At 45.0% G+C, this 24,017-nt stretch overlaps 1 protein-coding gene across 1 annotated transcript in view; it reads right to left on the minus strand.

Moving 5' to 3' along the window:
- The window catches only part of rgs11 (regulator of G protein signaling 11), a 149,901-nt gene that overhangs the window by 60,717 nt on the left and 65,167 nt on the right, over nucleotides 1-24,017 (minus strand). Inside the window, exon 9 of the mRNA XM_078559289.1 lies at nucleotides 645-713. Coding sequence (XP_078415415.1) covers nucleotides 645-713 — 69 coding nt within the window. The remainder of the gene's footprint in view (nucleotides 1-644; nucleotides 714-24,017) is intronic.

Here is a 24,017-nt window from a genome sequence, read left to right on the forward strand (position 1 = left end):
GAATACAAGACATGGGACTAATTCATCACATATCCTGTCGAGGTGGTAGTGACTGACAACAGTTTAAGATCCTCCTTAAAGGTACATGTACCTCATATCACAAGAGGAGAGGAGATGTAAGAGAATTTGAGGAGTTTGGGGAAGGCTTAATTTTAAAATATTTTTGGTGCACTCTTGGCAGGTTTGTCTGGGATCGAGGCATCATTTAAGGTCAGCAGTATTTATGTATGGAGAAATCCTGCAAAAAAAGTAAGATTAATGGAGAGCGAAGAGGAGATTTATTAGTGTCACCAAGAATAAGGAACTTCAGTTCCGTGCAAAGACTAGCTGAGATTGTTCTCTCCAGAGTAGGGGATGCGAAGGCAGGTTTAATAGAGGTGTTCTAATTATGAAGGGTTCTGATAGAGTCAATAAGGAGAAACTATAGTAACCAAAGGACATAGATATGCACAGATTGACAAAAGAAACAGGGGAGATGAGAATGTTTTTATGCAGTAAGTTACAATTGGAATTTGCTACCTGAAAGGGTGATGGAAGCTGTTCAATAGTAACTTCCAAAGGGAACTGGATACATACTTGAGCAACTTCAAAAGCCATTGTACAATGTTAATTTGGAAGAATATTGAAGAAGATAAAATACTTACCAATTTGACCTTTGTTCTGTGGATGTTATTTCTTTTGGGGGCAGATTCCATGATACTTAGAGCTCCAGGCTGGAAATACACATATAAAAGTGTCTTTAGAAAACCAATTTAAATACAACACTAAATAGCACATTTGTTCTTTCAACATCAAAACTACTGGCATAGTAATGTGAACATCATATGTGTATCTGGGAGATATTGGACAAAAGTAAAAGAAAGGGGTTCATGGGATTTTGCAAGTCACAACAGCGAAGCTTAAATTAAGTTGTTCAAAATCATGAGCTGGACTTAATTTTGGCATCTTAGAATGGAAAATCTGGATAGTAGCAAGCCACTGTTTTGAGGTTTGAAAGCACGTAGAAGATCACCTCTTTGCCAGACCCTAAGCTCCAATATCAGTTCTTAATTTCATATTGATCAAGCTTCAAGCTTAGTTTTCCATCTTTGCAATCTATCGCTACCAATGACCATATGTTGGTCAGTCACAACATAACTGGAGCTGAAATTTTGTCTGATATGGGGATCAGAAGAGAGGCAGGCGGTGCAAAATTTTGTGCCACCGGTGTGTTTGTTTGCCAGTACCATCGCGCTCCTGGGCTTTTTTCCCAGAGGCGGGATTGGGGGCAAAAGAGCTACCTGCCTAAAAGAGGTGAGTAGCAAGTTAAGGTAAATTATGGGCCAATTAAGGCCAAATATCAGTGGCTGACTGGCATCTTCCAGTTGGCCTGCGGGCCCCCCCAGTATTGAGACAGATCAGCTACCTGGAGGCAGCCTCCAGATGGCAGACCAGGTGGCGGTCTGTGTTCCAGGCAGGCATTGAGGCTCTTCATGCCTACCTGGTTACATCTATGGCTACAGGCCTCACTGTGGCCATTTTGTATTTCAATTTATTTAAAAGATGCTGAGAGGAAGCCTCAAGATGGAGGCCCCCTCTCTCTCCCTTACCTGTAATGGCAGTTTACAGTTGCTCCCATGCTGAAGGGCCTCCTATCAGCCCTCCAGCTTTGAGAGTCCATCCATCATCCTTAAGGATGGCAAATGTGTCCTCTGGCCATTAATTGGCTAATTCAGGGAAACTCACTGTCAGGTGACTGCTCCTGACACATTCCAGGGTTGTGACCCCCATTTGACCCCGATGCCGGGGTCCCGACCTAAAATTTCTGTCCCTGATGTCAGTATGATGTCACTGAACTCCAAAATCTTTTTAGTTGATCAGCCATGTTTCCTTTGCAGAGAAACCTGAAAACTAGAAAATAATTTGACTTTAAATTTAAAATTGAGGTAAACGTATTGCTAAACAATATATTATGGCTGACAATATATTATGGAAACTGGCTGATGAATGAGGCAAAATTAATGCTCATCAATCTGTACACTGGTGGCGTGAATGAACTTGCATAGTTTCAAGAAACAATATTGTTCAAATATATCTTTTTAAATGGGGCTCTTTTTGGCATAACAGTCCTCAAATGGGCTTTGATGTCAGATCAGTAAAAAGCATAGCTACACTCAAATGATGAACTTCATAACACAGATAACTTTCTGACATACCTCATCAGTAAAAAAAAGGTATGTTTTGTTGGTTTAATGAGTGTCTGTGGCCCAAGGACTCTTAAATGAATGCTATCGCTGATTGGTGCTTTGAGGCAGATGAGATGTTTTGCACAGAAGGGATTAATTATTACCATATAAATTATTCCCAACAGTACATGGGCGATGTTTTATGGATCTCTGGTTTGAGGCACAAATGAAGAGATTAATTTATGACCTGTTGCATGCTGCATATTCTCCGGTGGTGTGTAATATTCCCCTGCCAATAAATATTACAAAGTTATTCCATTCCATGTTTTAGTTTCCACATTTCCATTCCACGTGAATAATCCATTCAAAGTTTTGAGAGTGATTCGGACAGATGGTGGCATTGAGATGGGAATTGTTTGGAATGAAGGTGTGAGCCAGGAGTACATGACTGTCGGGTATGAGACAGTAAACAGCATAAACAATGTTTTTAAGGTGATTTGAACATTAATGTTGTTATTAACAAATAAAACAGTGCAACAACAGGAATTATATTTTTTTACTCATCAAAGTACTTGTGGAATCATTTTTGTTGTCTTTTCTGACAGGTTCTGCAAACCTCGAGCAAGAAGCCATTCAGTTCTTTAAAATTTCACAAGACATTATTCACAAATGAGAAACTACTCTTTACTCCAATTATCCCCTTTCCTCTTCTGAGCCCCGGCTCTTGCTGGGATACAGTAGCAACTTGTCAAAACCCAGCAACTCTCTGGCAGCTCTTTCAAGTGGGCCATTCCTGAATAGAAGTTTGTATTTAGATGGCAAGAGTCAGCAGGTTATTTATCTGAGCTGATCACCAGGCATCCACATGCACATTTCCAAATGGAGGGTAAGGGACAGCAAGCAGAAGATGGGGCGTTGGCTGAATCCCCCCTCCCCCACCCCTTCTTCCTTACCCCCCTCCCAGTTCAATGGTACTGAGGCCAATTACAGTGTTCCAACTGCTGCCCTGTCTGAGATCCACAGAAATGGGATCAGTAACCTTTGTGCACAATGGGTCGTACCTTTATCCAGTAAGTCATTTAGGCAAAGCAGAGCAACATTAATGCTCCAGGAAAGGATCTGGAAGGTCAAAATAGTAAGGCTTTGTACCCAAATAATAGGAATGTACCATAGATTTGTAATTCTAGCTAGGCCATTTTTCACTGGTGCTCAGAAAGCAGTGACTCGGTAGAGATCAGACTATGATAGATTGAAGCTAATTGTCATTGGTTGGGGAGACAGTGGGCACAAGTTTAACAATCAAAATGGGACCGAAAGAGAAAGTTAGGGAAGATTTATACGAACACACCTAACAAGGAGCAGGAGTAGGCCATTCAGCCCCTCGAGCCTGCTCCGCCATTTAATAAGATCATGGCTGAACCTGAAATCTGCATTTTACATTTTAAATCTGCATTTACTTACACTGACTAAATTTAGAATGTAAAATTAGAATCATGTATTCTTAAACCAAAAAACAAGACTATTGAGCCTTTTAAATCTGTTTCTGCATAATTCTCCGAATGCACCAATTAATCTCATCCCCTTGCATGATTTACTCCTCAGTTTTCAATACTTCTCTTCTTGAAGGAACTATTGAATTCTTTAATACTTATGGGGTGATAAACTGGGTTCAGAAGCATCCTTTTTTTTTAGGCCTAATCAGCCTTCCAATGTTTGAAAATAGCCTCCAAGATGTGTCTGCATATTTCCAGTGGGAAGTGTGCTGGACGCTCTATTGGCAAAGAGGCTTGTAAGCATGCAGACAACCTTTGGCTGCATGAAAAACCAGCAGATCATGATATCAATAAACACTATGAAGTGCTCGCCACATTCATTACTTGCAGAGTTTATGAACCACTTAAAGGTGGGGTGCTTCATTAATTCTTCTGGCTATTAGAGCAATCCAGTGCATTTTGGAGCTCTTCTATAGTCGTCTAAAGTTTCAATAGTCTGCGGGGAGTGGTCTGGCTGGTGGCGTGGTATGATTTTTGTGGCCAAAAGATTTGTGCTGAAATAAGTTTCTTTCAGACATGGGTGACCTGGTAGGCCTTCCTCTTCCAATTGTACATGACTGGTAGAAGGAATATAGGCTATGCAGAATAGGCAAGCTACCAGAAGAGGGTGGAGGAGAATAAGAATGTATTGGCTGAGTGACAGGAAACACAGAGTAATGGTTAATGGCAGGGCCGGGGAGAGAAATCACGGGCTCTGTCACTTCTCCTGTTTCTGAGCCCTTTATCTTTCCCCCCCACCACCTTTAACCCTCTCCCTCACATCCTTCAGGTGCCCAGAATTGTGAATCATGGTTACATTGGGGTTGAATTGTTTTATAGAGGTTTAGTAAAACTCCTTATTTTTTGTACTCTATGCCTCTATTTATAAATCCCATAGAAAGCTCAGGTTTCAGTACTTTACAACCACGGCTTTGACAAACAATTACACACAACTTGATTGTTCATATTTATGCAATCAGTTCTGCTTGTTTGAACCTGGCCCTATTTAATATCTGGACAGTAATATCCAAAACACTTGAACCTCAAGCACCGCAAACAACAATCCTATGTACAAGTGAAAATATCTTGAACTAACAGTGATATATTCTATTGGCGCATGACTCCTGGTTTCAGTTCCAACTTTAAAAATGCAAAACCTTGCAGCAAATTAGCACCAACCAATTCACCTGCATAATGTGCTATTTCTATCCATGTAAGTGGGCTTTGTTAACAGAAAAAATACACTTTGCATAGAGTACACAGAGTACAAGAGCAAGGAGGTTATGTTGAACTTGTATAAGACACTTATTCAGCTTCAGCTGGAGTACTGCGTTCAGTTCTGGGCAATGCACTTTAGGAAAGATGTGAAGTAATTAGAGAGAGTGTGGAAAAGATTCAGGAGAATGATTCCAGAGATGAGGAACTTCAGTTATGAAGATAGGTTGGAGAAGATAGGAATGTTTTCCTTGGAGAAGAGAAGGCTGAGAGGAGATTTGATAGAGGTATTCAAAATCATGAGGGATCCGGATAGAGTAGATAGGGAGAAACTGTTCCCACTTGTGAAAGGGTCAAGAAGGAGAGGGCACAGATTTAAAGTAATTAGCAAAAAGGCAAAAGTGATATGAGAAAAAACTTCTTCACACAGCAAGTGGTTAAGGTCTGGATTGCACTGCCTGAGAGTGTGGTGGAGGTAGGTTCAATTGAAGCATTCAAAAGAGAGTTAGACTGTTATCTGAAAAGGAAGAATGTGCAAGGTTACGAGGAGAAGGTTGGAGGGTAGCACTAAGGGAATTGCTCATTCGGAGAGCTGGTGCAACACAATGGGCCAAATGGCCTCCTTCAGCGCTGTAGCAATTCTCTGATTCAATTCTGAGAAGGAGTCTCAACAGGTGACCATATCTACCAAAGATCTCTCGGAAGCAATCCTCTTAATTTCAACAACGACCAATGCTTGAGATGTGTTGCCTTTGTGGAGATTAATTTGGGAACTTGTTAAAAGTTATGATAGTAGTAATTTGTAGCCATGTGCATGTGTTTAATTGGTTGTAAATTAATAAATGTTTAATTTAGTTTGATATAAAAACCTCTCGAGAACTGGTCTTTGGTTCACTATCTGAAGTCTGACAATGCAGCTACAACTGCAACCTCAAAGCAGGGCGTGGGCAACATTGCCTGTGGCTGTCAAGGTGGCTCTTAACCTAATGTGTCCAACCCCTTCCAGACTATTTCAGGAAATAAGAACAAAAGCTCTTTCATGAAGAGATATTAATGTATATAATGTTATTGGAATTTTTTTAAAAATTGAGCTTTAGTCTGTCTGTGTCTGTGAGTGTGTGTGTGTTAATTGGATTAAAGCCAGCTAGTCTGGGTGCTTTGATGTATAGTAGTTCTGAGGTGTTAACATCAAGGTAAAGGGTGCATTTGCACTTTGTTGAATAAACCAATCAAGAGTGGGAGTGAAACCTTACACCTAGCTGGGAGAGACCAAGCAATGTTTATATTACTAATAAAATTTGTACTATGAAAGGGGTTCAAAGGGCCTGGTGATACAATGAGAATTTACATTCAAAGGGGAAGGCTGGGTATAACAGAAAGGAGTTTTGTGTGTGCAGGTCAGAGGCATGAAAGATCTAAACTGTAAGCCTACCACTGTGTCCGCGAAGGAACAAATTGAAAGGAACCTCATTTTGAATTCGTAAGGTGAAAATGCTTTGCCTGGTGTCTGTTTAAGTCTATTGGTTATGGTTGCCTTCGTGGAGATTAATTTGGGAATTTGTTAAAAGTTATGATAGTAGTAATTTCTAGCCATGTGCATGTGTTTAATTGGTTGTAAGTTAATAAATGTTTCATTTAGTTTGATATAAAAACCTCTCGAGAACTGGTGGTCTTATTCCTGAATTTAGAGCTGCAACTCAAAATATACCAATTGAAAGTATAGGTTATGACAGTTGTTTAAAGTTTCTCTCTGGGATTTTAAATAACTCAGTCTTTACAAACTGCTGTGTCACAACAATCTCGCAGTTTGCAATACTCTGCAGTGAGGCTGAGGCTATCTATTCAAAACGAGACAGATTCATCTCATTCCCTCTTGCTAGAGACAAGCAGGCACAGAGAGCTTAAGGGTTTGATCCGATTGCTGACATCTCCATGCTGCAGGGTGCCATTGACTACTTGCTCATTACTTTGTGTGTGCCTCATACCAAGCGTGAATTGAAAGGGGTTCCAATATCTCAATATGCAGTTGATGTACGGACGCAGGCAGTACATCATGTTCATGCAGGTGAATGCCCACTATTCTGGCAGTACATGATTCCTTCATCCTGTGGCAATTCTCAATGCCACCCTATTTGACCACCAGAGCAAGTCAAATGTTGGCTATTGGCAGACAAGGGTTATCTACTCATGATAGGGCTCATGTTTCTGGTCTGGAACCCATGGTCACGTGTACAGCAAGTCTATAATGTGAGTCCTGCTGCCACAAGGCACATTATGGAGCACACCATTGGCATCTTTGAGCAACACTTCTGCTGCCTGGGCTACCATGTAACAACCTCTGCCACCACCTATCAGCTGAGAAGCTGAGGAGCAGGTTTATGAGGGAGAGGAGAAAAAGGAGGAAGAGGAAGTGGAAGAGGAGGAAGAGCAACAGGAAGTGGAGAATCAGAAAGAGAAATGAAGGCTTCCCTGTAGACAGCTCCTTTCTGCCCAGACTCTGCATGGTGAAATAATTAACGAGTGATACTAGTAAACTCAACCACACCTCCTCATTCCCCAACAGTTCCAAGCTCCTTTGTCTTTCTTTATCACTTACCATCTTTCCAGCTTCACAAAAATAAAAGGCAACATAAAATGCATGTTCCAATCCACAGCATCAGGCTGATGACACCCTATCTCCTCACCATCACTTGTCTCGACCCGTCCATTATCTCTGATTCATAGCACTGCTTATTTGACATATAGTACTGGATGAGTAAAGGTTTCCTCCAACTAAATATTGTGAAACCAGATCCACTGCTTTCAATCCCTACCACAAACTCCACTCCCTAGCCACCGATTCCATGCCTCTCCCTGTCAACTGTCTGAACCTGGGCTAGACCATTCGCAACCTTAGTGTCACGTTTAACTCAGTGATGAACTGCCAATTACATCACCAAGACTTAACCTCCATAGCATCGACCATCTCTGCCTTAGCCCATTTGCTGCTGAAACCCTCACCAGTGCCTTTGTTACCACTAGGCTTAACTATTTCAATAGTCTTCTGGTCAGCCTCCTATCTACTATGTTCCATAAACTTGAAATAATGCAGAACTCTCCTGTTCTCACTAAATCCTGTTCGCCTGTTAAACCTGCACTTAATTTTAAAGTTCTCCTTATTTTCGAATCCCTTCATGGCCTCACCCCTCTCAATCTGTGTAGCCTCCTCCAGCCCGACAAAGAGGTCATTGCACTTCTCCAATTCTGGCCTCTTGGCGCATCCCCAATTTTAATTGTTCCACCATTGGACTGAAGGCTGTGCCTTCAGCTGCCCAGCCCCTAAGCTCTAGAATTCCTTTCCTGAACCTCACTGCCTTTCTATGGGCGGGATTTTCCACACCTGCCCGCCGCCGGGATCTTCCGGTCCCACCGCAAGTCAATGGACTTCTGGCTGGGGCGCGGCCTCGCCTGCGGCGGGTCCCACCTGTGACGTGGCCGGGAAATCCCGGCCTATGTCTCTCTCCACCTTTAAGACGCTCCTTAAAACCTACTTCTTTGACCAAGCTTTTGATCAGTGTCCTAATATCTCATTACTTGATTTGGTGTCAAATGTTTATTTGATAACGCTGCTGTGAAGCACCTTACAATGTTTCACTGTGTTAAAGGTGCTATTTAATACAAGTTGTTGCTTCCCAGTCTTTCCAACTAATAGACACAACCTGTGACCTTTTCATAACCCTTACTTACGTCTATCAAGCCACCTTCTTGGCTCCAGTGAAATAAAATACGAACGGTGTGTGATTAAAATTACTGTAAAAACTTTATCCCTCCGTTCCCACTGGCATAAAACCATGCTACAGGCTTTCACTGTCCTTGACACAATTTGGTAACATCAGCAAATTTCAACATTGGTGCCTTATTTTCTAAGTCCAGGGCATTTATGTTGCAGTAAATAACAGACACCAACACAAACCTCTGTAAATTACCATTCACCAAATCTTTTCAGTTGTTGAAAATCTATTTTGTTCCTACCTTTTAACTTTCTATTTTCCAACCATTTCTCTATCTATATGGCCACATTCCTGTGTGTGTTATACTTGCCATAAATCTCTTACTTAAGTACCCTATCAAATGTATCTTTTCAAATCCATGTAAGCTACATCCCATACGTACATCCTTCTGTTTAGAAATCCATGATGACTGTCCCTGATTTACTCCTATTTCTCTAAGGGCTTAGTAATTGCTTGCCATATTATTACTGCAGTAATTTGAAGTAACTGGTTGGCCCTTTTTGCGTGATGTTTTTCTGTCTTTTTTTAAAAAAAAAACATACAGTTACAGCTCACCACCACCTTCTCAAGGGCAATTAAGGATGGGGAATAAATGCTGGCCTAGCCAGTGACGCCCACATCCCATGAACGAATTAAAAATAAGCCACTCTACAGCTCTCTAAGCAGGTTTCCTCTCTGCAAAATTTTGGAAAATTGTAGTCAAACGTTCTGTTATTTCTTCCCCTTTTCCCCCAGGATCCTTTGACATAATCCATTAGATCCTTGTAATTTATGTACCTTAAGTTTAAACAATTTCTATAGTGCTATTTCCTTTTGAACTGCCTCCATTAATAATGACCACCTTTGATTGTTCTAAAATTTCAATATTTACCTTCTCTGACAAAACTGAGACAAAACACTTACCTAATATCACAGTCATTCTCTCCATCTCCGTTACAAACTTGCCTCCTTCATCCTTGCCTTGATTATCTTCTCTCTACTATCATGCCTATAGAAAGTGTTTTATTGCTCATGTCTTTTTACTAACTTTCTCTCTTAGCTCTTAAATTTTTAACATGCTTTAGTGTATCTTTCCTTCCTTCATTCATTTGTCCTGGTTTTCTTTCTTTATTCGCCATGTCAGTTTCAAATAGGATCTAAATCCATGAAACCCCATCCTTTACTATTCCCATTCTCCCGCAATGAAATGTGCTTGTTTTGTATTCTTTCCACTTATTGTTTAAATATTTCCCGTTGTTGATTTGTGGCTCTATTTACTATTTTGCCTTCTTCTTAATCTAGCTAATCCTTTTTTTATGACTGTTATTTGCTCTATCTCAGTCAAGTATTCTTGCCTTCAATCTTCCCTTTTCTATTCTTACACTGAATCTGATGATACCATAGCGCTGATTTCTTAATGTTTCCCGACTTTTAAATTGTCTACTTGCTCTGCTTCCTTACTCAGAACCAGGTGAAGTAATGGATCTCAAACAAAAGCAAAATACTGCGGATGCTGGAGATCTGAAATTAAAACAGAAAGTGCCGGAAAAAGTCAGCAAGCCTGGCAGCTTCTGTGGAGAGAGAAACAGAGTTAATGTTTCAAGTCCAATGTGACTCTTCTTCTGAGCTGTTTTAACAGTTGCCAGGCCTGCTCAATTTTTTCAGCACCTTTTATTTTTATTTCAAGTGGTGAATCTTGTTGGAGTGGCAGGATATGAATCTAAAAAAAATAGCCCTGAACACATTGGCAAACAAACCTCATATTTTTGCCACGGATATTTCTGTTAGAATTCTCTACCAAAACTGCTGTTGAAGCAGAGCCCATAAATTCTTTTCAAAGGAAATTTGTGTAAAAAACTGCAATATTAAAGACCGTGGGTGTGAGTGGGAGGGTGGGATTACTCTAATGAACTCATTAAGGGTGAAAATGACCGTGAATCTAGATAGAGCAAATACCTAGAAGTATCCAGCATAGATTTCAAAAGGAGCAATTACGCTGGACAAACTTCTTAGCATTCTTTGGGAAGGAACAGACATGGTAGAGGGAAATGGAACTGTATATATCAATGATTTGGATTTGGACCTACAGGAAGTGATGTTGACATTCACAGATTACATCAAAATAGGAGTTACATTGATTAGCTAAGGAATGGGCTAGAAGGTGGTAAATGGAATTTAATGTCAGTAAGCGTGAGATGATATATTTTGCTGAAAAAAACCCCAGGAATTTTACTATGAATGGATGTACACTTGATGCTGTAGAAGAGCTGAGGGGTTTGGGGTTCAGGTCCACAGGACATGAAAGACAGGATCTCAGGTTGATAAGGTCATAATAAAGCTAACAGTTTTCTAAATTTTATCACAAGAGGTGTAGAACATGAAAAGCAGAAGATAAAGATAAGTGTGTATAAGACCTTATTCAGACCTCAATTAGAGAACTAAGTGTGGTATTGGGGTCCACGCTATAGAAAGGACATTGAAGCTTGAGAGTTAACAGGATAGATTCACTAGCATGTTAGCTGATATTAGAAAGTATAAATATAGGGGTTTCAAAAATGGTGGGCAGGAATTTTCAATTCCCGGGCTATGTCCCATGGCGGAGGTGGGAACCAGGAGTGTTTCCCGCCGTGGAGGCTGGTGGGAATTTGCGCCATATCACGTGATGCCGGCTTTATTAATTATGCAGTCAGGGGTTTCCCAACGCTTCTCACAGTGGGGCAGGCTGGATAGTATGCCCCGGCATCATATCTGGGCGCCATACTTAAAAAGTACCGGACATCACACTTACCCGCCACTGAAGGAGGAGATGGTCCACCGATCACAGGGAGCTCTGACTCCTAGATTCAGTAACGCGTCCTTGGAGGTCCTTTTCAATGCAGTGGAGGCCAGGATGGCTGTTCCCTACCCAGAAGATGGAAGGTGGAGATTGAGCCGTCAGACCAACCCAGTATGGAAGGAAATCTCCAAGGAGGTCAGTGCCCAACGCCTGGTCAGTGGGCGGCCTCCATCCAGTAAGGATCCATGCATGTCGTACAGAAACCTAAGGTTCATGCGTTCCTTCATGTCAGAAGCAGCTCATGCAGTCACTCGCACTCTCCTCTCTCACTTACAGGTGCCAGCAGGAAGAGGGCAAGGGAATAAGAGACCCCGTCTAGCAGTTCGTCCAGCCCATAGAGGACCGAGGACCTTGGGGAGGAGGAAGAAAGTGCACCTGTAGAACCGTCACAGCAGTCACCTCCACCCTCCACCAGCGCAGACAGACACCTTGGTGGGTACTAGATGTAGTTCAGCCCGGGTCTCACATTCTGGTGGTCACCGCACGGAAACGTGTCTGCAGCAGGAGGAGGCGGGGTCAGCCAAGCTCACTGGCACTCCGAGGACTGCTGGAGAAAAGGCATCTGCGACGCCCAGGCAATGCTGGGGCTGCTACAAGAGGCGGGGGAATACCAGGCAGAGGTGGTGGAGGCCCTCAACAGAGTGGCAAGTGAGATAGAGGATTCTGTCTGTCTGCTCTCTGATAAGTGGCACCGAATGTATGCGCATTGAGGTCTCCGTAGGGAGGGTGGCGGACGCAGTAGAGAACTTGGTCCAGCAGAATGCCCAGTTTCTGCTGGAGATGCGCACAGACCTGCACTCCATCACTGTAGCTGTGGGTGAACTTCTGCTGTGGCTACGTGAAAGGGGGAAGGGGAACCTTGACCTCCCTCCAGGTGCCCCTTCCCCTCAAGGAGTGAAGCAGGGGCCCTTGGGTACCCAAAGGGAGAAAGGGTGGTTGTTGGACACCCCTGAGACCTCCACTCCGCCAACCCCCGATGACCCAACTGCCATAGAGCATCTTGAGATCTCCACCACAAGGCTCTGCATAGTTTGGAGCAGGCATGGTTTTTGTGACCTTCAACATGAGTCAAAAAACTTTACCCCGTCCCTGTAACCCACACCTCCCCCCACCTATAACCACTGACCCCCCTGCCCCCCTCTCCAGTGCAACATTTAGCCTTCCGATGGTTACCCTTCAACCTTCCCCCATCACCCTCAGGTGCAGGTGAAGCCCCCTACCTTCCTGAGGAACCCAACCCTGTGAAAGCAGATCTACCCCCACTCATTCTGCCGACACCGAGAACCTGCCTCTCATTCTGCATCCCCTCCAACAACCCTCAGTGCCCCTTCACCTACCATCGCTGAACCCTCTCCTTCCCACCCTATTGGCTCTCACTGCCCCCTTTAACCCTCACTATTCCTTTCTATCGCTGATTGCCTGCGTTTGCTGCTTAGGACTCCTCAATTGACACTACGGGCCTTTCCCTCTGAAACTCTTTCCCCTCTCCTCCACCCCCCACCATCCCTGTTCACACCTGCACTCCCCTCCTCCATCCCTGTTCACACCTGCACTCCCCTCCCCCATCCCCGTTCACACCTGCACTCCCCTCCCCCATCCCCATTCACACCTGCACTCCCCTCCCCCATCCCCGTTCACACCTGCACTCCCCTTCCCCATCCCCGTTCACACCTGCACTCCCCTCCCCCATCCCCATTCACACCTGCACTCCCCTCCCCCATCCCCGTTCACACCTGCACTCCCCTCCCCCATCCCCGTTCACACCTGCACTCCCCTCCCTATCCCCGTTCACACCTGCACTCCCCTCCCCCATCCCCATTCACACCTGCACTCCCCTCCACCATCCCCGTTCACACCTGCACATCCCCCATCCCCGTTCACACCTGCACTCCCCTCCCCCATCCCCATTCACACCTGCACTCCCCTCCCCCATCTCCATTCACAACTGCACATCCCCTATGCCCATTCATACCTGCACACTGCCCCATCCCCGTTCACACGTGTACACGCTACCCCCCCCTCACCAGGCTTGTTCACACCTGCACACAAACCCAACCTTCCCCCCAACCCGCACTCCAGCATGGCCCTTACCACCCTCCCATTCCATACCACCTCACCCATTTGACTACCGCCGCAGCACCTCTCTCTTTCCCCTAACACCCTCAACCTCCCCCACTCCTTTCTGGACCTCCACACTCACCCCATCTCTTCATTCTTCTCCTTCCTGTCTAATTCCACCCCCAACCCCCTCCCAACCAGCACAGACCACTGCCGTCCAACAGTACCTCCTGCAGCCCTCCACCTGCAGCCTGGAGATCAACTTTCCGGAAGTTGCTGTAGTTAGATGATCCATGTGGTTGAAGCTCCACCCAACCACAGCTCACACCGTATTCCAGAGTCCATGGTCGCTGGAGGCCTCCATCCGATCTCTGCAGGCTGGCCCAGGTCTTCTTCAGACGTCTGCTGGACTGGCATGATTTCCCACTGGCAGCCAGCATGGATGATGTGGCAGGTGGGGCTGGGGGGTTGGGGGTGGTGGGGGTGTGCGTTGTACGGGGGGGGTGATTCCAGTCTGGCCTATGTCTGCATCCCATTGGCGGGATGTAAAACAGTTTCACGCTGGCCTCTGGCGGGATTGGCGACATGGTGGGCAGGGGCACACATTCCCGCCGGCGAGAAACCGACTTTTCGGTTCCCGTGGCATTGTCCCTGTGCCCACCGTTAGACCTGCCGCGGGGCGGGGAGAGGGATCTGGAAAATTCCACTGTCTTTTCATTAGAGAAAAAGGCAGGTTATGGGGTGAGAGGTTGAGAGTGCTTAAAATTGTGGAAGGATTCGGCAGGGTGGATAGAAGCAAATGGCTGTGAGAGCAATCGAACAAGGGACCAAATACACAAGAGTTAATCGTAAGAGATTTAGAATGGAGATCAAGACAAACATCTTTGCACAGAAAATTGCCAGGCTGTGGATTTCACTCCTCAGATCTGCAGTTGAGGGAGAAAGTGTGCCAATGTTCAAGATGAGATTGGTGAACTAGAGACAAAAAGGATGAAGAGATGTGGGAATGGTGTGGGTAAATGTCTGAGAACTCTTTGCTTGCAAGGAGGGTAAATGCCAACAGAGTGCTTGGGTTGAATGTTTCCATGTTATAACTTTTATGTATTTCGTGTATGTGCAGAAAAAAGCACTGGCAGGAGTTCTATGGGCTGTATGGCCTATTTCCACCTGTGGCATTCTCTGATTGTATCAATGTTCACAGTAACAAATATACTCTGTTAATGTATAGTACATTTTCTCTTTAGTTTCTGCGTACAAAGCTCTTACAGAGATGATACAATCGAAATCAAAATTTGTTTCTTGTATGTGGTTTCATGAGGCATGAAATGTACTATTGTGCAATTTACCTAACACGTTTCGAAGAAATAAAATAGAGAAAGGTCATTTACTAATGCACAACGCAATATGAATTTTATTTTGTCCATCTGTCCTTTTTCAATAAGCATAAAAAACACAATGTTTTAGCTACTGCACTAAATTACAGATTTATCTACAACAGAGCCTAAGTTGCAGATTTATCTGGATATATCACTTATATTTTCAGTCAATCAATAAAAGCTTTAGCTTTCAGCATGAAAGCAGCTTACTTTGTTACCTCCAGGGACAGCTCTATGTTTTTCTGCCAGCACATTCAGGCTGTTAATCTGGTGGCTCTTGATCCATTACCGCCCATTGGGCAATGTAACCTATTTAGCTCTGGATAAAAGCTGTTTTAATGCTTTCAGTTTTTTGGCCTGAAACTAGGAAGCACTGTATTAAGGACATGACCCTCAGTACCTTTATTCAGTTCTGTGAATAACCACAGAGGAAACCATATTGATCCGAGAGCATGGTGATGTCTATATTTTCTGTTCCTTTGTATCACCTCTGTTCCTGGGATTTGAAATGTAAGGGTAACAGGTGCTTAGTTTTATGCAAGAAAACATCTCTGGTACTACAGATTTGACCAGTATACCAGTATATTACCAATATTTGTGAGGTTCAAAATGGAGTTCTTTTAAATCAACATATAAATTAATCTCTTAGTCGTTTGTAGTACAGAGCTTGAGTATGGCTGAAAAAAGAGACATGTCAAAGCTTTTCATCTTGCACTCATCAGGACACTTTGCAAGGATACCAATATAACGGGGAAACAACAATTTACTCTATGAGAAGAGAGTGCTGATTGGTTGGCAAGTGAACTCTGATTGGTAGAGTTGTTGCCATGGAGCATGCACCAATTGATGGTGACTTACAGTTAACTGCCAAGTATTTTTTGAAATTTAAACTAGGCAGCTTGACTGTGATTGGTCAGGGCATTGCCCTGAGGAATAAGTCAGTGAATGGCTGTCACTTATTTTGTTTTGTTGAAATAAGTGCAATGTGCATACATGTTCTTTCTGTCTGCAAAGAACAGGGCCCTGTGTATATAAGTAGCTTCCAGTACACGCAAATGCACCACACTGTGAGTCTGAATGACAATCTTAAATTGGTTGTCAGCGTAATTCTTAGCACACTGAGGGTTATTTAGCAAATGTTGTCCCATCGTGGAATCACATCTAATGTCAGACACTGTGTTTTGAGTTTTGCAAGCACAGGCTGGCTGGCAGAGTCTGCACCTTGCCCACTGCAAACAGCGGCTGGGACATGCTGTTTGATATGATCCGCCAGTCTTTGGGACATACGGCCTACATACCTAGCATCACACTGGCACGGAAATTCATATACCACATTACTCATTTGTGTGACAGGCAGAATGTCTTTTTGGCTTGACAGCAGCGTCCTGTTAATGGCAAATACCACTCGTGTTGCTACTGCATAGTAGCAGTGTGAACAGCTAGCTTCACCTGTGGCTCAAATTTTTGAGATAACTTACCCTTCAAGGTAGAGGTAGACTGGACACTTTTCAGGGCCAAAAGTGAGGGCCTTAGGCTCATTCATGAGTTTGCGTGATATAGAACATAAAATGATCTGATCAGGGTAGCTATTAACCTGCAGGATGCCTTTGATGCACCCTATTTCAGCATTAAGCTTATATGGTGAGCAAATGGCTCGGGCCCTATTTACAAGGTTGCCAATAAGACCAAGCTTATAGCGTGTGGAACTGTAAGAATCCAATGCATGTATTGACCAGTGAGGGCAGGCTTGAAATACAACGTGGTGGAGAGCCCCCTGGCAGATTTCTCCACTTCGTCAAGGGTTAATGGGGTAAATTTTGGTGGGGGGGGCATATTGCTTGCCCCTTCTAGTAGAAAAGTCAGTCGCAAACTGAACAACTTTAAAAAAGGGCTGCCCTGCAAAAATATTATGCTGCGGGTGGCCTTAACAAGCTGAGGGTGGGACTTCTGGCCCTCAGTGGAAGGTAGTCCCACTCTCAAGAGCTGCAGGCAAATCTGGAAGAAGATAGCATGGGCACCGGAGTGAGGTGAGTCTGGGCCTTTTGGGTGGAGAAGGCTCAGGCACTCCAAGGAGGGATGGGAGGGAGAGGTTGGGTTTTGGAGGCCGAGGGAGACACAAAGAGGGGGCTTTTGGAGGCTGCCCCCGATGCACACAGGGTACCCTCCCCAGAGGAGGTAACCCCCTCTTCTTTCCAGCTTTTTCACCTCAGATGGTGAAGAGCAGGCTTCCACTCCTATCCACCTTCCATCGGCCAGCGCATTATGACAATGGATGCGGAATGAGACCCTTAATTTCTACTTAATTGGAGCTAAGGCTGGGTGTCCTAGTGGATGCCTTACCCACCACTTTAATTGGGAAATGGGTCAGGGGTTGGTGGGAAGGCAGTGGGCTAATCACCTGTCCTATTTTACTTGCAACACCACCCCCCCCACCCCACCCCACTGAAAACACAGCCTTTGGGGAAGGGGGTGTAAAATTCACCTCAACAATAATCCTTGAAGAAATGTCAACATCAAATTATTGAAAGTGCATGACCAGATGTTAGTTCTTTTTTCCTAACCTACACAAGATGTCCTGTGAATTAAAGCAGTCCAGCAGAGGGGTTTTTTAAATTCTCACTGACAACTTAAATCTATTTATTTCATGTTTAAAAAGTGGGGGATTTAAAAACCTTCAGGTCATGACATTTAAACAGAGCTTATCCAACACTCAAGAGCATTTCCACCTGCTGCATCAATTTGTGACTCTGACATTGTGGGTTAAAGCCCTTGCAACAGCCAAAATGGGGTCTGTTTGAACTCAGCACTGAGTTCAAATGGCCCTGCTGAGTTTGGGTTTCCCGCCTAATTGACACATGCACTGACCCTTTTCCCCTGCTGGCAAAAATTGGATGTGTCAGAAATGGGGATGGGACTTCCACATCTGGGCCCCGCCCACCATTTTTAATGGTCCAGTGGTCCGCCGCGTCTTCCCAACTCCGCGAAAATCCAGCCCCATGCGTAAGTGAAATTTAAAGGTTAAATTAAAGGCCAGTGTCATAATGCAGGGACAAACTTTCAGAAAACTTGTGCAGTACTTTAAAGGTCAACTCGACATACAAGCAAACTTTGCCAAAGCTGAAGGGGCCGGCAATTAAGGCGTGGCAGGAAAAAAATTAATAGAAATGGAATGCTAGATGCAGAAGAATGAGTCCATAGCCACGTGACAGAAGAGCTCAGCAGATAATCCTGTTTAATGGTTGATAATATTGAAGTTGTGCAGCAAGAGGTGCTTGTGGGGAAGGTTACCGTCTGTGCCACCCCACAGCCCCATTGTATGGGTCAGCATTACAGTGTATCTGTAAGAAAGTGCAGCTTAGTTTCAGGCCATAGCTGACTGTATGATCCCCAGACATGCACAAATCCTTACAAGCACATGGTACACCTGGGCAACTGCCTCTCTGCTAACGCAGATCCCAAGATCGCCAGATCTCCAGTTCATTTCTGATTACGTTTACAGAAATAGTTGATGGCGTCTCGCTGGACATGGTCAAAGATGTAATTTGCTCATCATCTGTTGTGCAGAGCAGCATCAAGCACAACCTGCTGTGATTGTGGTTTGTCTGAAAATAATTTGAACACCCAGCAACACAGTTTCTGTCAAAGCAATCTCTGTAGATCCAGAGGGAAGAGGGCGTGAAAGCTCCTTCAGGCAGCCTGACCTAAGTGGTATCCCTCCATTAGGCTCCTCACCTTTCTCTGAACATAGGAGCTTGGCAGATCCCCACTGACCAACCCAATAAGGAGCATAAGGGGCAAACATAAATAAATAGTGACAACTGGAATAAAAGATCCATGAAAACCTAAATACCACAGTTGAGAAAAGAAAACAGAAAAAAGTTACAAGAAGAGCCTTTTAAAGCTCTAAAATACTTATTTGAGAAATCTGTACACCTTATAAAGGCCTAGGGCCCGCACAGAGCTTCTTTCCCACCAGATGTGCTGAAAGATGTGCTTAAAAAGACATTGGTTTAGAATTTCATGTGGGCTTTCCTGATCAGCCGCTCTAATTTCAATAAGTGACTGACTGGCAGAGGACCCAGGTGTGGAATCGCCCCAGGTTTGCACTAAGTGCGGTAGCGGGCGGGTAAAATGATGCTTTACCCGCCGGCCACAATGGCGGTTTCTCACCTTGTATCGTCCCAATCCCTCCGCATTCATTATGCATTCCAGGGAAAGACGCCGCTTCCATGGCAGGAGGGCTCTCATTCGACCACCATGCCATCATCTCGCTGCTTCATTACGCCAGGCGCCACATTTAAAGTGCAGCTGTGCGCACACCTCTCAGTGCTTCCAGCCCAGGACGCCGCACAGGACATAGGATGGCCTTGAAAGGCAAAAAGAATACAGCCCCTTGCTTCAATGGCGCATCCCTCCAGCGCCTTTTGAACACCGTGGAGTCCCGCCATGATGTCCTCTACCCCCACTCTAGCCACAGGAGGGGCAACTGCATCACTGATCCAGCATGGAAGGCAGTGGCAGCGGTGGTCAGTGCCAACGCCCTGCAAAAGAGGGCAGCCACTCAGTGCAGAAAGAGGATGAATGGTCTCATTCATTCTGCTGGGGTAACTCAGTCTTCTCATCAGTCTCAACTCACACACTCACAAACCCATCACACACCCACAGGGATCTCACACCTCAAGGGACAACACCACTAACTCTCACATACACCCTCACATCTCCATCAGGCTCATACCCTCTCGAGCTCATGTCATCATCCTGTCCATGGCTCTGCTCACCTCACGAGCATTCCACGCAGTGTCATGTGTCCTCACACTCTCTCCATCTGTTTCCATGCAGGAGAAGCCTGTTGACATCAGTAGGGAGAGGTCCCAGACTGGGAGTGGAGTGGCCCACATTAGGTCCCTCACTCACTTTGAGGAGTGTGCCATCGCGCTGACTGGTGAGGACGTGGACCGTGCCTGTGGTGATGGTGAGGTCAGCGACGAACACCCTCGTGAGGATCCTGCACCACATCATCCCTCTCTCAAAGCAAATGTGAGTGCTGTCTCTCCTGCTTTTGACTGTGCTGCCATGCACTAATTATCTCTACTTTCATTCACAGGGAGCTCTGCCAAGTGACTGACACCCTCAACCAGCCAGTCGTCAGCTCCATCCAGGTCCTCACCTCCAGCCAAGAGGACATTGAAGAGCTGGAAATAAGCAGCCTGGAAGACCTGTCACAGTGCTTGCTTCCACCTCCTTCCATGACCAACAGCCACAACCCTTTTTTTTAAAGAATTTCCTGGTGAACATGCACATTCCCTTCCTTCCCGAAAATCCCACCCATATTGACATTCATCTCCCCAACCTCCTCCTTCCCACCCCCAGGGTCCATGTCTGCCTCTGAGTCTCCACCAACCCCCCTTGCTATCCCTTCTACTGCTACCATTGAACCCTCACCCACCCACTCTACCGCCTCACTCTGCCCTTGGTCATTCTCACCACTGTCTCATTCCATGCCCATACTCAGTTTGCTCCTCAGGAGGCAGTCATGGACTCATTAGACTCCTCCCTTGCACATTCACCTGAACATCCCTCCCTCCAGGCCCCTTCCCCCCTTGGAACCCCTTCCCTCCTCTGGACCCCTTGCCCCCACCCCACCCCCAGACTCCCCCACCCATGGCACCCTCTCGCACCTCTTAGAGTCCAGCCCCGCTTAGTCCTTCCCCATTCCTGACTCCTTCAGATACCCTTTTGCTTCTTCTGCCACCCTTAGTCCTTCCCCCTCCCGACTCTTTCCTCCATCCTTGCCTCTTCCTCCAGCCTTACTCCCTCACCTCTCCATACTCCTTCCTCCTCTGAACTCCTTCTCTTACACCATCCGTCCCCATTACACCTACCTCCCCAGTTGTCGCCTGCTCCCCTGTTACCCCCTCCTCCCCTGCACTCACTCCCCACCCCTAACTTCCCCTTGACACCTTTATTCCCCCCTCCCAACCTCATACATCCTGACACCTTCATTCCCCACTCCCAACTTCACCCTATCTTGACACCTTCGTTCCCTCCCCCCAACTTCACCCCATCCTGACACCTCTTCCTCTCTTAGTCGATCATAGACTCTCCTCTCCCAAGCCTGGGTACATCTTCCTCTCCAAAACACAGCTGGACCTTCCTCTCCACCCCCTCAATCATCATCTGTTGTGAGCAGACCCTCAACGGTGCCTTTCCAAATTCCATGAGCTGCTTTGCAGCAGAGCCATGTCTATGAGAATCCCCCCAGCATGCCATGGGCCATGGATGTTCCTCCAGAGTGCCGTTGGTGTCGGGCTCCAGCATCTTCTGCTCCTCAGATGTGCGCGATGTGAGCAAGGCCCAGGCAGTAAGTCCTGACTTCTGCATATCACATTTGTCAAGACATGTTCTTCACCGGTGTGCAAGCACGCCGACATGGATGGATGATCCAGCGGGAGGGGATGAATCTGGCGGGTTGGCTTTATAATGATATTCAGATGTATTACAAGAGATTCCCGACATCCAATGGTGGGGAACATGGCCTGCCATCAACGGGCTGAGCGGACGATCGCAAACTGGTTTTATAACATCGTGAAACCAATTTTTGGCCTTTACGCCATATTGTCCGCTAACGCTGCCAAGCACATATGATGCCAGCAGGCATGGAAAATTCCGACCCAGGAAATGGCATAAAAGGTGATTTCAGCCACTTATACCGTTTCTGCAGGGGTTCTGATGGACTTCATCCTAGGGCCGCAGAAGAAGTATCTAGTGAGATAGTTGAAGCATTGGGTTTTAATTTTCTGAAACTCCCTAGATTTGGGGAAGGTCCCATTAGATTAGAAGATAGTAAATGTAACTCCATTATTCAAAAAGGGAGGGAGACAGAAAGCAGGAAACTACAGGCTTAGCTTAATATCTGTCATAGGGAAAATGTTAGAAGCTATTAATAAAGAAGCTGTAGCAGGGGAATTTGGATAAATTCAAGATAATCAGGCAGAGTCGACATGGTTTTGTGAAAGAGAAATCATATTTAACCAATTTACTGGAGTTCTTTGAGGAAGTAATGTGCTGTGGATGAAGGGGAACTGGTGGATGTACTGTACTTAGATTTCTAGAAGGCATTGGATAAAGTGCCACATTAAAGGTTATTGCGGAAAATAAAAGCTCATGGTACAGGGGGAAACATATTGACATGGATAGAAGATTGACTGGCTAACAGGAAGCAGAGAGTAGGCATAAATTGATCTTTTTCAGGTTGGCAAGGTGAAACAAGTGGTGTGCCACAGGGTCCAGTGCTGTTTACAATTTATATAAATAACTTGAATGAAGGGATGGATGGAATGATTGCCAAATTTGCTGACGACACAAAGATAGGTAGGGAAGTAAGTTGTGAAGAGGACAAATGGAGGCTACAAAAAGATATAGATAGGTTAAGTGAGTGGGCAAAGATCTGGCAAATGGAGTATAATGTGGGAAAATGCGAAATTGGCCATTTTGGCAGGAAGAATAAAAGAGAAGCATATTATCTAAATGGTGAGAGATTGCAGAGCTCTGAGATGCAGAGGGATCTGGGTGTCTTAGTGCATGAATCGCAAAAGGTACAGCAAGTAATTAGGAAAGCCAATAGAATGTAATCATTTATTGTGAGGATAATTGAATACAAAAGTAGGGATGTTATGCTTCAGTTATACAGAGCACTAATGAGACCACATCTGGAGTACCGTGTACAATACTGGTCACCTTATTTAAGCAAGAATGTAAATGGTTTGGTAGCAGTTCAGAGAAGGTTTACCAGACTAATGCCTGGAATGGGCAGGTTGTCTCATGAGGAAAGGCTGGACAGGCTAGGCTTGTATCCACTGGAATTTAGAAGACTAAAAGTTGACTTGATTGAAACATATAAGATCCTGAGGGGTCTAGACGGGGTGGATGTGGAGAGGATGTTTCCTCATGTGAGAGAATCTAGAGCTAGGAGTCACTGTTTAAAAATAAGGTGTGGCCCATCTAAAATGGAGATGAGGTGAAATTCTTTCTCTCAGTGGGTTGTGAGACTTTGAACCTCTCTTCCTGAAAAGGCAGTGGAAGCAGAGTCTTTGAATATTTTTAAGGCAGAGGTGGATAGATTCTTGGTGATAGGTTATCAGGGGTGGGCGGGATGCAGATTTGAGGCTACTATCAGATCAGCCATGATCTCATCAAGTGGCAGAGTAGGCTTGAGGGGCCAAATGGCCTACTCCTGCTCCTTGTTCATATGTTACGATGGGACACTGAGAAAATCCCATGGAATTTCAGGGCACATTTTTAAGCATCCTCTATAATCAAGTTATAATGAAGCTAATTTTAACCATAATGAAGCTCCTCCCTGCCCAGAATGGGAGTTTTGGATAACCTGCTCCAGGCCAGACAATGTAATGCCGTACTAAACTAAGATGCCTCCCACGGAATTTGATTTCCACAGGACATCGTGGCTGCTAATACAACATTTGTGCTTCCAATGAAGGGGATAAAAACAAACAAATTGCTTTAGTGTCATTGCTCAGCGCCTGAACCAGTCAACGTTTCGCTTTCCTTAATTTTTTTTATGGGCAGGATTTTCGGGTTGTCAGGCGGGCGCAGCGGGAGTGGCCGGGAAACAATCCACCGCCCGCGATCGGCCCCCCGAACACCATTTCACACTGGCTGGTGAAAGGTGCGCTGAGAAGCTCAGCGATGCCAGGGTGGGGGGCGGGAGGAGTGTGAGCGCAAAAGTCTGCACATGCACGGGGGAAGCACAGACTGATAGCTCCCCGATGGTGGGGGGCTGCCTCCGGGAGCTGAAGGAATTTAAAAACAAAAATAAAGAATTTTAAAATCTGAAAAATAATGTCTTGACATGCGATTCACTCTCAATAACATCAACAGATTAAAAATTCTGCCCAAAAATTTATATTTATTTTTTATCTAATTGTGGAAACCTAATCCCGCCTGTGGATGAGGTTTCCTAAAAAATCCAAAGGCCGTCCGGCCGATTTTCCCACCTGCCAACCGTAAGGTTGGATGGGCAGTGAAAATAGCTTTTAATTAATGGATTACTGGCCTTTATTGGCCTA

This window comes from Cetorhinus maximus, chromosome 15 (assembly GCF_964194155.1).
Source record: "Cetorhinus maximus chromosome 15, sCetMax3.hap1.1, whole genome shotgun sequence".
NCBI lineage: Eukaryota > Metazoa > Chordata > Chondrichthyes > Lamniformes > Cetorhinidae > Cetorhinus > Cetorhinus maximus.